At 48.3% G+C, this 16,054-nt stretch overlaps 1 protein-coding gene across 1 annotated transcript in view; it reads right to left on the bottom strand.

Annotated features, from left to right (window-relative positions):
* ABCA7 (ATP binding cassette subfamily A member 7) overlaps positions 1-16,054 on the bottom strand; it is a 70,786-nt gene that overhangs the window by 10,037 nt on the left and 44,695 nt on the right. The window contains exons 29-41 of the mRNA XM_053372866.1: positions 15,047-15,145; positions 13,566-13,764; positions 12,444-12,538; positions 11,567-11,599; positions 10,463-10,568; positions 9,460-9,534; positions 8,421-8,590; positions 7,456-7,633; positions 6,293-6,408; positions 5,478-5,622; positions 4,220-4,343; positions 2,614-2,743; positions 1,725-1,845 (exon numbers count right to left, since the gene is read on the bottom strand). Of these exons, the coding sequence (XP_053228841.1) occupies positions 1,725-1,845; positions 2,614-2,743; positions 4,220-4,343; positions 5,478-5,622; positions 6,293-6,408; positions 7,456-7,633; positions 8,421-8,590; positions 9,460-9,534; positions 10,463-10,568; positions 11,567-11,599; positions 12,444-12,538; positions 13,566-13,764; positions 15,047-15,145 (1,591 nt within the window). The remainder of the gene's footprint in view (positions 1-1,724; positions 1,846-2,613; positions 2,744-4,219; positions 4,344-5,477; positions 5,623-6,292; positions 6,409-7,455; positions 7,634-8,420; positions 8,591-9,459; positions 9,535-10,462; positions 10,569-11,566; positions 11,600-12,443; positions 12,539-13,565; positions 13,765-15,046; positions 15,146-16,054) is intronic.

The following is a 16,054-nucleotide window of genomic DNA, read 5'->3' as shown; positions in this document are numbered from 1 at the left end:
AAGCTGCCTCCTTGTTGTTCTCCTGCCAGCGACGGAATACTGCTTTATATTCCAAGAGGCCTTCAGGGAATGACTGTGACTTAAGGCAAGAGCTTTGGCCCCCCACATCCAGTGCCTACATTTCAATATAATTCTCTTTTAAATTTAAACATTCCTCTTCTCCCAGGCCTTGGGCTCATTAAATAATCCATGGCCTATTAAACTGCAGAAGGGAGGTTATTGGGTGTTGGGGGTTTTTTTGTATTTTTGTGTGTTAATATTGTGATCCTTGGATGAAGGGCACAAAATAAATTCCATAAATAAGTACAGTGGTACCTCGGGTTAAGTACTTGATTCGTTCCGGAGGTCCGTACTTAACCTGAAACTGCTCTTAATCTGAAGCACCACTTTCGCTAATGGGGCCTCTTGCTGCCGCCGCACGATTTCTGTTCTCAACCTGAAGCAAAGTCCTTAACCCGAGGTACTATTTCTGGGTTAGCGGAGCCTGTAACCTGAAACGTATGTAACCTGAAGTGTATGTAACCCGAGGTACCACTGTATTATTATTATTATTATTATTATTATTATTATTACAACAGGATACCCAGCTAGCTTAACTTTAGCTAATGGGGCCTCCTGCTGCTGCCTCACCGCCGGAGCACGATTTCTGTTCTCATCCTGAAGCAAAGTTCTAAACCCGAGGTAATATTTCTGGGTTAGCGGAGCCTGTAACCTGAAGCGTCTGTAACCTGAAGCGTATGTAACCCAAGGTACCACTGTAACACACAAATGCCTTAAATAATAATAACAAGAACAATAATAAATTGTTATACAAGCAATTGATTGCAAATTGCTGCAAAATGCGTGGAACTCAATTTAAAATTCAGAAAAAAACAAGAAAAGGAGAAGAAGGGGAATTGGAAGACGCTTCCTTTCCCTAGCAACACACGAATGCTTTAAATAATAATAATAATGAATGCAAATAATAATATAGTCGTACCTTGGTTGTCAAACGCCTTGGTGCTCGTCTGTTTAGGCTCCCGAATGCTGCAAACCCGGAAGTGAGCGTTCCGGTTTGCAAACGTTTTTGGGGAACCACAACGTCGGACGGGGCTTACAATCGGCTGCAGGAGCCAACCGTTTTCAGAAGTCGGACAGACTTCCAGAGCGGATTCCATTAGGGAACCAAGGGACGACGGAAAAAGGTAAAAGGACCCCTGACCGTTAGGTCTTGCCATGACCGACTCTGGGGTTGTGGCGCTCATCTCGCTTTACTGGCCGAGGGAGCCGGCATACAGTTTCCAGGTCATGAGGCCAGCAGGACTAAGCCGCTTCTGGCGAACCAGAGCAGCGCACGGAAACGCCGTTTACCTTCCCGCCGGAGCGGTACCTATTTATCTACTTGCACTTTGACATGCTTTCGAACTGCTAGGTTGGCAGGAGCAGGGACCAAGCAACGGGAGCTCACCCCGTCATTGCGGGGATTCGAACCGCCAACCTTCTGATCGGCAAGTCCTAGGCTTTGTGGTTTAACCCACAGTGCCACCCGAGTCCCTAGGGACGACGGTAGTAGCAATCAATTGCAAATGGCTGCAAAATGCGAGGGACTCAATTTAAAGTTCAGGGAAAACGAGAAGAGAAGGGGAACTGGCAGGAGCCTTCGCTAGCGAGACACGAATGCCTTAAACAAATCAATCGCCCGTTAAAACGTGCTGTGCGTTTGCCCCCCCCCTGCCCCCCCACACCTTCGTCAGCTGCTGCAGTACGAGGATGTCCGCGGCCGGTACCCCGCCGGTAACCCTCTTCCGTTCCTTGGCAACGTCCTCATCCTCTTCTCCCAGAGGCGACTCCTTGACCGGGGAGGGCCTGGAAGGGGAAGGCAACGTAAAGACCCCTCCATCGGCTCTGCCGCGGCTGGCCGGCCCCACCAGTCCTCCTTTTAAAAGGTAAAGGGACCCCTGACCATTAGGTCCTGTCGTGACCGACTCTGGGGTTGCGGCGCTCATCTTGCTTTATTGGCCAAGGGAGCCGGCGTACAGCTTCCGGGTCATGTGGCCAGCAGGACTAAGCTGCTTCTGGCGAACCAGAGCAGCGCACGGAAACGCCGTTTACCTTCCCGCCGGAGCGGTACCTATTTATCTACTTGCATTTTGACGTGCTTTCGAACTGCTAGGTTGGCAGGAGCAGGGACCGAACAACGGGAGCTCACCCCGTCGCAGGCATTCAAACCGCCGACCTTCCGATCGGCAAGCCCTAGGCTCTGTGGTTTAACCAACAGCGGCACACGTGTCCCAGTCCTCCTTTTACCCCTCTCCAAAAAGTGTCCCCATAGAGGCAAGACGCGTGGGGCGCCAGGGCGCCAGGGCAGAGGCAGAGGTTTAAATCAATTTGATTTAAATCAAATCCACCCTGCTTCCAACGCGGGAAACTATTACCCGACGCAGGGCTCGAACACGGAACCCTGAGATTAAGGGCTCCGCACTCTGCGGAAGCCAGCGATCTTCAGGATGGAGACAGCCAGGAATGGACTTGAGACTTTCCCGCGTGATGGGTGTGCCACCAAAGGCCACGCTGACCTGCCTTTCTGCATGCGAGGTCGTTGGCTCTAACCACTGAGGCACACAGCCCCCTCACCGGAAAGAGAAGAAGAATTTGTACTGCACCAGGAGAGTGAAGGCAAAGAAAATGGCTCCTTCCACAGCCATGGCGAAGATGTTCTTGCCTGCTAAGTCCCAGTTTAGAGGAGAAACGAATTTTCGGTCACCTACACAGGGGAAGAGATGTAAACATGAACAGAGAGCAGCCTCTGCTGGTGAGAGAAAAATGGAGAGGCAGGCTAAATCGGTTTTGGGTTTTCTTCAGTTGTAAAGGGATAGCTGCCTGTCTGTGCAGCAGATTCATAAAAACAAATTATTATTAGTAGTAGTAGTAGTAGTAGTAGTAATTACTGATACCTGGCTGGTAGCCAGATTCTGCGCCCAGATTTGTAGGCACAGATCATCATCTAGAATAAAATAGCTTGCTAGGGAAATGCTGAAGTCGCCCTTTGGTGTGCCTCAGGGTCAATTTTTATGGTAGCCCAAATCTCAGTTGTACAGGTGTATGTATATATCTCAATTTTAACTCATGAGCTATTGCTGCAATCTGCTCTGATGGTATATTTTATCTTTATGAACGCATACTGTGCTATGCATACTGTGAACGCCTACTGTGTTATGCGAGCTGGTCTTTGACCGTAATCAATTATCGATCTATTACTTATACATGACCCATCTGGCGGGGTTTCCCCAGCCACTCTAGGGGGCTCCCAACAGAATATTAAAAACACGATAAAACGACAAACATTAGAAACTTCCCTAAACAGGGCTGCCTTCAGATGTCTTCTAAAAGTCAGGTAGTTGTTTATTTCCTTGACATCTGGTGGGAGGGCGTTCCACAGGGTGGGTGCCATCACCAAGAAGGCCCTCTGTCTGGTTCCCTGTAACCTCACTTCTCGCAGGGAGGGAACCGCCAGAAGGCCCTCGGAGCTGGACCTCAAGTGTCCGGTGTGGAGACGTTCCCTCGGGGATACTGGGCCTTTGAGGCTGTTTAGGGCTTTCAAGGTCAGCACCAACACTTTGAATTGTGCTCGGAAACGTCCTGGGAGCCAATGTAGGTCTTTCAGGACCGGTGTTATGTGGTCTCGGCGGCCGCTCCCAGTCCCCAGTCTGGCTGCCGCATTCTGGATTAATTGCAGATTCCAGGTCACCTTCAAAGGTAGCCCCACAGAGAGCGCATGGCAGTAGTCCAAGCGAGAGATAACCAGAGCATGCACCACTCTGGCCAGACAGTCTGCAGACAGGGAGGGTCTCATCCTGCGTACCAGATGGAGCCGCCCTGGACACAGAATTGACCTGCGCTTCCATGGACGGCTGTGAGCCCAAAATGACCCCCAGGCTGCGCACCTGGTCCTTCGGGGGCACAGTGACCCCATTCAGGACCAGGGAGTCCCCCACACCTGCCTGCCCCCTGTCCCCCAAAAACAGTCCTTCTGTCTTGTCAGGATTCAACCTCAATCTGTTATCCGCCATCCAACTTGTTTTTGCTACTGCCCTGCTTCCAGGTCGGCGGCGAGGGAAGCGATTGAAAGGGGAATGCTTTCTGATCGTGGAATAATAGAATTAAAGAATTGTACGGGTGAAGGGACCCCGAGGCACAACCGCTGCCTCGCTTTGTTTGGCAGCCGCCAAGCGCCACTCACCAAAGCGCTCAAAGGCGTCCGCCATCGCCTGGTTCTTCACCATATCGATCAAACCACGGCCAAGACAGAAGTGTGGAAAGATGAGGAAGACTTTTTTAAGGATGACGTTGATGTCGTTCAAATTCTGCTCAGGAGAGGGGAGCAAACACACGCACACATATTTATTTACTTTTTTAAAAATTTCCCATGGATAACCAGGCTTCTCCTTCACAGGAGTTCGAAGTTGGCGTCCCCAGTACAGCGTAACAACCGTTTCCTACATTATTATTATTAGTAGTAGTAGTAGTAGTAGTAGCAGCAGCACTATTACTTTATTTTTTTCAAAAATAAATATTTAATTTTCCACAATTTTAACAAATATAACATAAAAACACACACAAGAAAACACATTGCAATACTAAAAAGAAACAAAAAATATAAGCACATATTACTTGTAAAACCCAATTTAACTTTCATTGCTATCCGACTTCCTATTATTACTTTATTTATTGAATTTATATATCGCTCAATACCCAAAGGTCTAACATTTCCAAATTCTGCATCCCAATGTTTTGCAGGCCTCAAGTTTCCAGTCCTCCTGAAGGAGGCTGCTCTTTTTAAATAATAATAATAATATTGGTGTTTGTTTAAGCTTCAAGGTATGAACACAAACTGCGCCTTACATAAATAAATGACGTTCCTTCAGGCATACAGGACCGAGGCTGTTTAGGGCTTTCAAGGTCAGCACCAACACTTTGAACTGTGCTCGGAAACGTCCTGGGAGCCAATGTAGGTCTTAAGATCGGTGTTATGTGGTCTCGGCGGCCACTTCCAGTCCCCAGTCTGGCTGCTGCATTCTGGATTAGTTGTAGTTTCCAGGTCACCTTCAAAGGCAGCCCCACGGAGAGCGCATGGCAGTAGTCCAAGCGGGAGATAACCAGAGCATGCACCACTCTGGGCAGACAGTCTGCGGGCAGGGAGGGTCTCATCCTGCGTACCAGATGGAGCCGCCCTGAACACAGAATTGACCTGTACCTCCATGGACAGCTGTGAGTCCAGAATGACCCCCAGGCTGCGCAACTGGTCCTTCAGGGGCACAGTTGCCCCATTCAGGACCAGGGAGTCCTCCACACCTGCCCACCCCTGTCCCCCAAAAACAGTCCTTCTGTCTTGTCAGGATTCAACCTCAATCCGTTAGCCGCCATCCATCCTCCAACCGCCTCCAGACGCTCACACAGGACCTTTACCCCGCAAGGACCCAGTCGTCCCCGTAGCCTACCTTGTCGGTGAAGAGCTCGAGAACAAAGGTAGCCACACTCCCATTGATGCCAATAAAGAGATTGACGCATGTAAGGACCACATAGGCAGTGCTTGGGACGCTGAAGAGGAACGAAGCTGGGTACATCAGAGGGGTGATGGACCAGCTGGAAACGGGCAAAGAGAGGAGGAGGAAATGAAAAAGAACCATTGAATATTTGAAGAATATCCTAAATACAGGAGTACCTTGGTTCTCAAACGCCTTGGGACTCAAACAACTCAAATGCATCCATTCTTAATGAAGAATTGATGCTTTTGAATTGTGGTGCTGGAGGAGACTCTTGAGAGTCCCATGGACTGCAAGAAGATCAAACCGATCCATTCTGAAGGAAATCAGCCCTGAGTGCTCACTGGAAGGACAGATCCTGAAGCTGAGGCTCCAAGACTTTGGCCACCTCAGGAGAAGAGAAGACTCCCTGGAAAAGACCCTGATGTTGGGAAAGATGGAGGGCACAAGGAGAAGGGGACGACGGAGGACGAGATGGTGGGACGGTGTTCTCGAAGCTACCAGCATGAGTCTGACCAAACTGCGGGAGGCAGTGGAAGACAGGAGGGCCTGGTGTGCTCTGGTCCAGGGGGTCACGAAGAGGCGGACACAACTAAACGACTAAACAACAACAACATCTCCCAAGACAGACGGACGTGAACAAACATGGCCAGAGAACCGTACTGCCAAATCTGGAGAAACTCAAACCCAGCTGTGTTTCGTTCTGCGTATTCTTTTGGGAAGCGTGAACTGAATCAAATCTCTTTCCCCTACGCCCCTAGCTGCCTTACCCGTAGAGGAGGAGCAGGAGGATCAGAGCCGGCAGGTTGTCCAAGGAGACGTACGATTTTTGCTGGAAACAGAGGAAAATCAGCACCACCAGGAGAGCCGGAACGAGGTAGTTGCACTGGAAGAAGAAGGAGAAGACGCAAAGGTGAGTTTGGCAAGATGTTGACAAGGGAAGCCGTAGATTCTGAATATCTTCCCCTAGATTTAGGAACTCTGAATTGGTTTCCAATCTAACAGCAGACCCAGCTGGCTTGGGGACATTGGTTTCAGCGGGTCTACTCTGAGCAGGGCTTGACTGACTGCAACACAAAAAACAGCGACCATTTGTTGTGGACAAAGGAAAGCTGGACATATAAAGGGCCCCATGACCTTCAGGAGCTTAGGGCAGCATCAAACCTAAATCTGGCCCTGGCATGTTCACAGCGTCGGCCTCACTCCGCTGTGGCGCTTCCACTTCCAGGGCCCTCCTGATCACATGCGTGCCCACCCCCCAATTTTATTTTATTTTTAAACCAGATGTTTCCTTTAAAATGTAAAAATCCGCCCCGATGGGCCTGTTGTGCCTCCAAAAGCGCTTGTGCATAAGCGCTTGTGCATAAGCACTAATTCGCGCTTTGTGCATGCGCAGAAGCACCGAATTGCAACCTGCAGACGCAGCACTGCAGGTTGCGGACATGCCTCCCGCACGGATCACGTCCGCAACCCGAGCGTCCACTGTATTTATACCCCGCCCACCTGGCTGGGTTTCCCCAGCCGCTCTGGGCAGCTTCCAACAAAATATTAAAATACAATTGTCTATTAAACATTAAAGGTAAAGGGACCCCTGACCATTAGGTCCTGTTGTGGCCGACTCTGGGGCTGCGGTGCCCATCTCGCTTTACTAGCCGAGGGAGCCGACGTATCCTAACGTGCAGGATACCACATTATTATCTGCTTGCACTTTGTTCTTTCGAACTGCTAGGTTGGCAGGAGCAGGGACCGAGCAACGGGAGCTCACCCTGTTGCGGGGATTCGAACCGCCGACCTTCTGATTGGCAAGTCTAAGGCTCTGTGGTTTAACCCACAGCGCCACCCGCGTCCCTATTAAACATTAAAAGCTTCCCAAAACGAAAGAGAACGTGTCCTGGTTTTCCAGGAGGTATGGCAACCCTTGCCCCCCCCTCACCATATCCCAGGTGAAGTTGCCCAGCCAGTAGACACCGGGCTTCATCCCGCTGACGATCTGGAGGTGTTTGGCTTTGCTGACGCGCTCCTCGATGAGGAAGAGGACGAAGCTGGCTGGGACGAAGGACATGGCGAACATCACACAGATGGAAACCAGCACATCCACCGACGTGGCCATCCTGCCAGGAAGGAGAACCGGAGGAAAACTGTAGAGTCGGGGAAGAGGGACCTCATCCCATCCCAGAGTAAGAAATCAAGATAAACTTTTTTAATATATAAAAGAACGGAAATGGTTTATTGACTATTTACAGACAAATTGTAAACAGATAAAAACCCTGGTGGTATTATTGTAACAACCTGCAGTTACATAAGAGTATATATAGAAGTGTATGTACGGTTAATTTGAATTTGAATATGTTATTATTTACATAAGAGTATGTATTTAAAGAAGATTAAAAAATAAGTAAGTTAAGTTGGATACGCAGAAGATATTAAAAACAAATTTAAGGGACTGCAGGAAAGAGGGGGAAGGAAGTTTTAAAATGTCCAGATGACTGTAAAATCAATGAAATGTAGATTATCTGAAAAGTGTAAGTAAAAATTTATTTAAAATCTTTTCGCTGCTAATAAGCTCATAGCATTTGGCCATAGCCGGCGTTTGGATTGGAAGCTGGGTGGGGCAGAGACCACTCCCTGCTTCTTCATGTAAATGGTGCTGGCTAGATGACTTTGGAAAGTCCACAAGGACAACAGGAACTTGACCAAAACCCTCCCCGTCTGTGTGATCCCCAGGAACCAACCAATTCAGAGGCAAAACCCAACCCAATTCCCGGTTTCCACGAACGGGATCCCATCCCCCAACTCCGAGAAAAATGGGAGCACCCGCCGAGCTTCTGTGATGTCACAGCAGCGCAGCCAATCACGGCGCCCAGAGACCTCCCCAACGCTTCTGCGCCATCTACTCACAGGGCCGCCTCCGAGAGCTGCTCTTTGGTCAAGTTGAGCGGGTGGTTGATGGCCGTGATGCCGTAACGCGAAGGGTCAGCCCCGGCAGGTAGGCTCGCCCGGAGGAGACCGTTGTTCGCCACGTTGACAAAAGACACCATGGCGTGCCAGCCCTTGTTGTTGAACCACACCTGTGGGCAGGATAAGGTAAAGGTAAAGGGACCCCTGACCATTAGGTCCAGTCGTGACCAACTCTGGGTTGTGGCGCTCATCTCGCTTTACTGGCCAAGGGAGCCGGCGTACAGCTTCCGGGTCATGTGGCCAGCAGGACTAAGCTGCTTCTGGCGAACCAGAGCAGCGCACGGAAACGCCATTTACCTTCCCGCCGGAGCGGTACCTATTTATCTACTTGCACTGGTGCGCTTTCAAACTGCTAGGTTGGCAGGAGCAGGGACCGAGCAACGGGAGCTCACCCCGTCATTGCGGGGATTCGAACCGCTGACCTTCTGATCGGCAAGTCCTAGGCTCTGTAGTTTAACCCACAGTGCCACCCAACGTGCAGGATACCACATTATTATTATTTGTTAGTGTTTAACACCGTGTTTCTCCAACATCAACATCACTGGAGTGGCCATGTTGTTTGGGTGCCTGATGATCGTCTTCCAAAGCAACTCCTCTATTCCGAACTTAAAAATGGGAAGCGTAATGCTGGTGGTCAACAAAAGAGGTTCAAAGACTCTCTCAAGGCAAATCTTTAAAATATAGTATAAACACCGACAACTGGAGAACAGCCTTGACGAAAGGTGTCCTGGGCTTTGAAGACACTCGAACTCAGGGCTCAAGGGAGAAACGTGCTAAGAGGAAGGCACGCTTGGCAAACCCTCACCGGGATCGACTCCCGCCCGGAAACCTATGTCCCCACTGTGGAAGGACGTGTGGATCCAGAATTGGCCTCCACAGTCGCTTACGGACTCACTGTGAAAACCATGTTTATGGAAGACAATCTTACTCGGCTAAGAGGGATCGCCAAAGAAGAAGAACAAAATATGCAGAAGCACACCTTCACATTCTGACGCGTTCTCAGCCCCTCAACGAAGCCACTGAGGTTATTCAGAAGTCTGTCGAGAGGACCCCCCTGCGATGGAAGGGGAAAAAAGATCACCATAGGGCTTAAATAGATCACCGTAACAACTTTCGCTATTCATTCGTTCAATGCAACACCCCCAAATCAGCTCCTAAACATCAAACAATAAAGAAGGAAGAAGCCACCGATGGAGAAGACGACTGGCAAAACAAAATAATGAACAATGCAGGACGTATTAGATCATTTGAAATCCAAGAAAGATAAAGGACATTTTTTTTTAATGAAAATGGGAGACATGTTTAACGCATATAATGCAAGCTTTGTGTACAGCTTTCTACATGAGCTGAACTTCTAAAAGTCACTTGTAACTTTTGTTTAATGTTTAATAGACTATTGTATTTTAATATTCTGTTGGAAGACACCCAGAGTGGCTGAGGAAAGCCAGCCAGATGGGTGGGGTATAAATAATAAATTATTATTATTATTGTAACAAGATGAATAAGGTTTAAAATTGTACTGTTGAGAATATAAGATGTATATGAATAAGTATAAAATAATGGAGCGAGGACGGGGAGTGGAGGGAAGTCAATTATGATTTATGGTTTAATTATTTGATTGTAATGGGGTTTTGTTTTTGTTTTTTCATTATCATAAAGTTAATAAATTGCATACAGTGGACACTCGGGTTGCGAACGTGATCCATGTGGGAGGAATGCTCGCAACACGCATTGCCACGTCTGTGCATGCACAGGACGTGATTCTGTGCATGCGCAAAGCGCAACTTAGTGTTTCTGCGCATGCACGAGCGCCGAAACCCGGAAGTAACCCGTTCTGGTACGGCCAGGTTCTGTGCGGTGCGCAACCTGAAAACGCGCAACCTGAAGCATCTGTAACCCGAGGTATGACTGTATATTAAAAAAGAGATTTAGGATCACGCCAGCAGGTCTTGCTTGCTTTCCAACCACTGGCCGAGCCTCACCTCAGCGACGACGAGCCAGTCGCGGATCTCTCTTGCGACGGCGGCCACCTCCGACGGCGACGGCAGGGCCTGGAAACTGCGGGCGCCCAAAGAGAATCCGCCGTACCTTGCGAGGGCAGAGGGAGGAGAGGTGTTGGCCTTGTGCAGAGAGGACAGTGGGGTACCCCCCCCCCAGGAGATGAGATATCTGGGCTGAGATGGCCACTGGCTCCTAGGCTCATACAACAACAACAATCTTTATTACGGTCCAACGAATCGTTACAAAGCAATACACAATTCAGACAGCCTACCTCCAGGTCAAACAAGCATTTTGTTCAGAATATAGGGGTTATTTGTTATTGCAACCACCGATAAAAACTTTGCCACTGCCAATGTTCTAGTGTTTGTCCGGTCTTCCAATAGGAACCTGACATAGTGAGCCTCTGATTTTCCCAGGAAAGGTACCAGCAAGGGTAGTATCAGTTCAGCCCTGGCTTGCTCATATTTTGCACAGTGCAACTACTGCATTTTTCGCTCTATAAGACGCACCAGACAAGACGCACCTAGTTTTTGGCGGAGGAAAACAAGAAAAAAAATATTCTGAATCCCAGAAGCCAGAACAGCAAGAGGGATCGCTGCGCAGCGAAGGCAGCAATCCCTCTTGCTGTTCTGGCTTCTGGGATAGCTGCGCAGCCTGCATTCACTCCATAAGACGCACACACATTACCCCTTACTTTTTAGGAGGGAAAAAGTGAGTCTTATAGAGCAAAAAATACGGTAATTGTGTTTTATGGAATCAATGTCTTGAGCACACGAGCAAAGTCTGTCCTGGTAGGGAACTCCTCTCAACACTGCAGAAGGAAAGACGTTTAGTCTGGCTTTGGTGAAAATCCTTCGATAGTTTGGTACTGTCAGGTTTTTAATGTAAGGTGTTAACTTAAAGACATGCCCATATTGTACTCCTACTGCCAGCGGACTACAGACTGCGTGTGGTCGAGACCCTAGGCTCATATAACATCAAGACGACCACGGTCTTCGCTCAACCCCAGGGGGCATCTTTCGAGACGCCCTGGAAACTTCCAGTTTCCAAGCCAGGAAAGGTTCGAATGAATGAACGCCGCTTACCGTTGTTCGTTGACCCATTTTTTGGTTCGCAACCTAAAAAAAGGAGGAAACAAGATCAAAAGCGAGCTTGTGGAGAAGGAAGAAGGAAGGAAAAGGAAGGGACATTTTATCACATGTGGTGGGATTGTAAGGTAATTTTAAAAATTTGGGAAATGATATACAACTCATTGAAGAAAATGTTCCATTTAACATTTGTTAAAAAACCTGAAGCATTTTTATTTGGGATTGTAGGGAAAGATCTGCCAAAAAAGCTGAAAAACATCTTCATGTATGCGACAACGGCCGCAAGAGTTTTAATAGCACAAGGATGGAAGACTGAAGAAACCCCAACTAAAGAATCGTGGCAAGAAAAATTGATGGACTATGCAGAACTGGCAAAACTGACATACAAGCTGCGGGACAAGGATAACTGTGACTTTAAAGATGAATGGGAACCCTTTACAAAGTATTTGAAGAGGCAACAAAGCGAACTGGACTCCTTGGCTGGTTTTGAATTCACAAACTTTTTAATGATAATAATCAGCTAAATAGTTTGAGGATCTATGCAACTGTGTAACATGCAGAAAACAGCATTTCTAGAGAAATCAAAGACTGGAACTGAGGGAAGTCGGGGGGTGGGTGGGTTCTGTGGTGGGAGGGAGGGAAAATGGGGGGGAAATAAGGATGATATGTTTTGTTTTAATTTTGAATAAAAAGATATTTAAAAAAAGAAGAAAGCGAGTTTGTGGCGAGCTTAACACGAGCCAACAGAGTTTTCAAACCGAACCATGGATTATTGGCTCAACACGCTGTGGCCCAGTTTGCATGCCGCGGATCCTGAAGCAATTTTGATGAGTTTGTGTGTGTGAGAGAGAAGAGAGATGTATCGCCCACGTACCCTTGGCGGATGACTTTTGGGTAGGTCTTCACTAGGTAATCGGAGATGTTCCTGCCGGTGAGGTTCTGGAGAATGTCACCTGTGTTTCTCTGCATCTGGAACGGGGAGTTCGGACAGGTCACCAAACCTGCGTCGCTGTAGCCTATTGCAGCTGACATAAAAAGTCAGTCTGAGGCTGTTTACACCTGGAGAGTTTGATTTACATCTCACAGAGCCCAGGAGCAAAGACCTCCAACCACCACCCTTTCCAAGAGGGCGGATTTGCAATTCAATACCTCTCATGTGATCTAAAGTTAAACACTCACATGTATAGTAGCAGAAAACAATGGTGAATTATCAACTCAACTTAGAGCTCAGAGTCCCTTAGAAAACCACAGTTATAAATAAGAATAATACTTTATTATTTATATCCTGCCCATCTGGCTGGGTTTCCCCAGCCACTCTGGCTGCCTCACAACAGATGAAAAACGGAATAAAACACCACACATTAAAAACTTCCCTAAACAGGGCTGCCTTCAGATGTCTTCTAAAAGTCAGATAGTTGTTTATTTCCTTGATATCTAATGGGAGGACGTTCCACAGGGAGGGTGCCACCAGCGAGAAGGCCCTCTGCCTGCTTCCCTGTAACCTCACTTCTCGCAGGGAGGGAATGCCCAGAAGGCCCTCGGAGCTGGACCTCAGTGTCCATGATGGGGGTGGAGACGCTCCTTCAGGGATACAAGGCCATTTAGGTCTTTCAAGGTCAGCACCAACACTTTGAATTGTGCTTGGAAACATCCTGGGAGCCAATGTAGGTCTTTCAAGACCGGTGTTATATGGTCTCAGCGGCCACTCCCAGTCCCCAGTCTAGCTGCCGCATTCTGGATTAGTTGCAGTTTCTGGGTCACCTTCAAAGGCAGCCCCAGGGAGAGCGCATGGCAGTAGTCCAAGCGGGAGATAACCAGAGCATGCACCACTCTGGCCAGACAGTCTACTGGCAGGGAGGGTCTCATCCTGCGTACCAGATGCAGCTGGGAGACAGCTGCAGTGTCTCGTATTTCATTTCCCATTTCAGTGTGAATTAAACCAATTATACTTAACGCCGGCCTTTCATCAAAGTGGGGTGGGGGTGTCAAGCTTTACCTGAGGAGGGGGCAGCCCCCCGGCCGCTTCGGGGCAATCCGGGAGCATCTTCCGAGACTTCCGGGAGCTGCACACACAGTCCGGGGATGGGTTGGCCGAAGTCCAGTTGCCGTTCTCAAAAAATGAAGCCAGCGCCGGCGACACTTCCGGGGTCACGAAGCCTCGTTCATGGGGCGCTACCGACGGGCAAGGAGCCTTCCTGGAGCCCTCAAGGCAAGCAGCAGGTTATGGGGGGATGTGGCCCCAGGTTACGGCCCCCAGAGGTGCCCATTTGAATAAAATATTGAGGTGGGAGGTCAGGTAAGCCGCACCCCACATAATCACATGGCAGAGCACATACACACACTATTTGAATGGCAATGCCCATCAACTTTGGGGACCCCCTCAAATCATCCCTAGCTAACAGGACCAGTGGTCAGGGATGACGGGAATTGTAGTCCCAAAACATCTTGCGGGCCGAGTTTGCCTATGCCTGGTTTAATAAATAAAAGTAAAGGTAAAGGGACCCCTGACCATTAGGTCCAGTTGTGGCCGACTCATCTCGCTTTACTGGGGTTGCGGTGCTCATCTCGCTTTACTGGCCGAGGGAGCCGGCGTACAGCTTCTGGGTCATGTGGCCAGCAGGACTAAGCCGCTTCTGGTGAACCAGAGCAGCGCACGGAAACGCCGTTTACCTTCCCGCTGAAGCAGTACCTATTTATCTACTTGCACTTTGGCGTGCTTTCGAACTGCTAGGTTGGCAGGAACAGGGACCGAGCAACGGGAGCTCAGCCCATCATTGTGGGGATTCGAACCGCCGACCTTCTGATCGGCAAGCCCTAGGCTCTGTGGTTTAACCCACAGCGCCACCCGAATCCCAGGTTTAATAAATAAATATCCTTTATTAGGCATAGCAAACCACACATTATCAAACAGACACTGTATGCGAATTGTACAAAATACAAGCTCAACATAACAAGGGCAGATCTTTAACTCCAGAGAAAATCAATTTGCCTAAATACTACATTACAACACTACCGCATCACCGATCAATTAAGAACCACTAAATCTCTTTATAATGGCCCAGTCTTTCTACATGGACAGCACTCAAAAATTCAGCCACTATTAATTTGATCATTCCTGTCCGAGAGCAGTTGGCAGCATAGAATTGAGCCTATTGAGTTGTAAGGCTTCTAATAATTTTCTTCCGGCATAAATGCCAAAATCACAAGATGTGCTCCGAAGTATCAGGTTCCTGTTTACTACATTTGCAGAGATGCTCAGTTTCTGGGAGAGCAAAATATCTTCCTCTTATTATCATTGAGGGAAAGATATTAAAGTAAGATTGTTGTTATGATGGAAAGTATTGAGAAAAACCAATAAACATGATTATAAAAAAACACAACAACAAACCCACAGGCCAAGGTGATTATGGAGGTTCAGGATCCAGGAAACATATTAAATCTATGCCTGGTTTAAAGGCTGCTCTGCGAGGTACTCACAGATCCGGAAGATCCCTCATGCACTTCGTCCCAAAGCCAGGTTCACGGAGAAGAGATTCGAGGAGCCGGGAGGAGACCACATCGCCCAGGGAATCGTCACTGTGGGACAGGAGGAGGAAGAACGAATGAATGAATCTTTGTTTGCGTCAGCCGTCGGCCAAAGCGATAAAACAACAATACGATATACAAAGAAAAGAACTAAAAAGTCAGTTATATAAAATACATTTTGGGGTTTCGAATCAATGGTCAAATGGTGGATCTTATTCTGATTGCCCCAGCGAAAAACCTTGCCACCTTTGCCGTCACCTGCTCATCTGGATCTGCCAGGAGAAAGGACTCTGTGGCAGTGGCTGGACGACCCAGAATGGACGATAAAAGAGGGGTGATAATCTCATTCCTCAAGTCTTTATCAAGAGGGCAAGCCAGAAGGGCATGTGCCACCAATTCGGGACGGCCGTCTCAACAGGGACGTTTTTCGTGTGGCATCTGTTGGCATCGTCGCTCAAGTCTTAGGGTTAGATGATGAGTCTTTGGAAACTGTGTTTCTAAAGGAGCTTTTGTTATTGGCCAATGCCAAGGTGTTTGCATTATTTTGTTATGGATAAAAAAATTGTTTTAAGTTAGAGCTTAATAATTATTTCACTTTTAATATACTTCTTAATTGTATTTCACTTTTAATATACTACTTCTTAATTGTATTTCGCTATTAATGTACTTCTCCTTAATTGTATTTCACTATTAATATAGGTAAAGGTAAAGGGACCCCTGACCATTAGGTCCAGCCGTGACCGACTCTGGGGTTGCGGCGCTCATCTCGTTTTACTGGCCGAGGGAGCCGGCGTACAGCTTCTGGGTCATGTGGCCAGCAGGACTAAGCCGCTTCTGGCGAACCAGAGCAGCGCACGGAAACGCCGTTTACCTTCCCGCCGCAGTGGTACCTATTTATCTACTTGCACTTTGACATGCTTTCGAACTGCTAGGTTGGCAGGAGCAGGGACCGAGCAACGG

The sequence above is a fragment of the Podarcis raffonei genome, chromosome 18 (assembly GCF_027172205.1).
Source record: "Podarcis raffonei isolate rPodRaf1 chromosome 18, rPodRaf1.pri, whole genome shotgun sequence".
Classification (NCBI taxonomy): Eukaryota; Metazoa; Chordata; class Lepidosauria; order Squamata; family Lacertidae; genus Podarcis; species Podarcis raffonei.
Note: the sequence above shows the minus strand (reverse complement) of the source record. Positions and strands in the feature narration are given on the sequence as shown.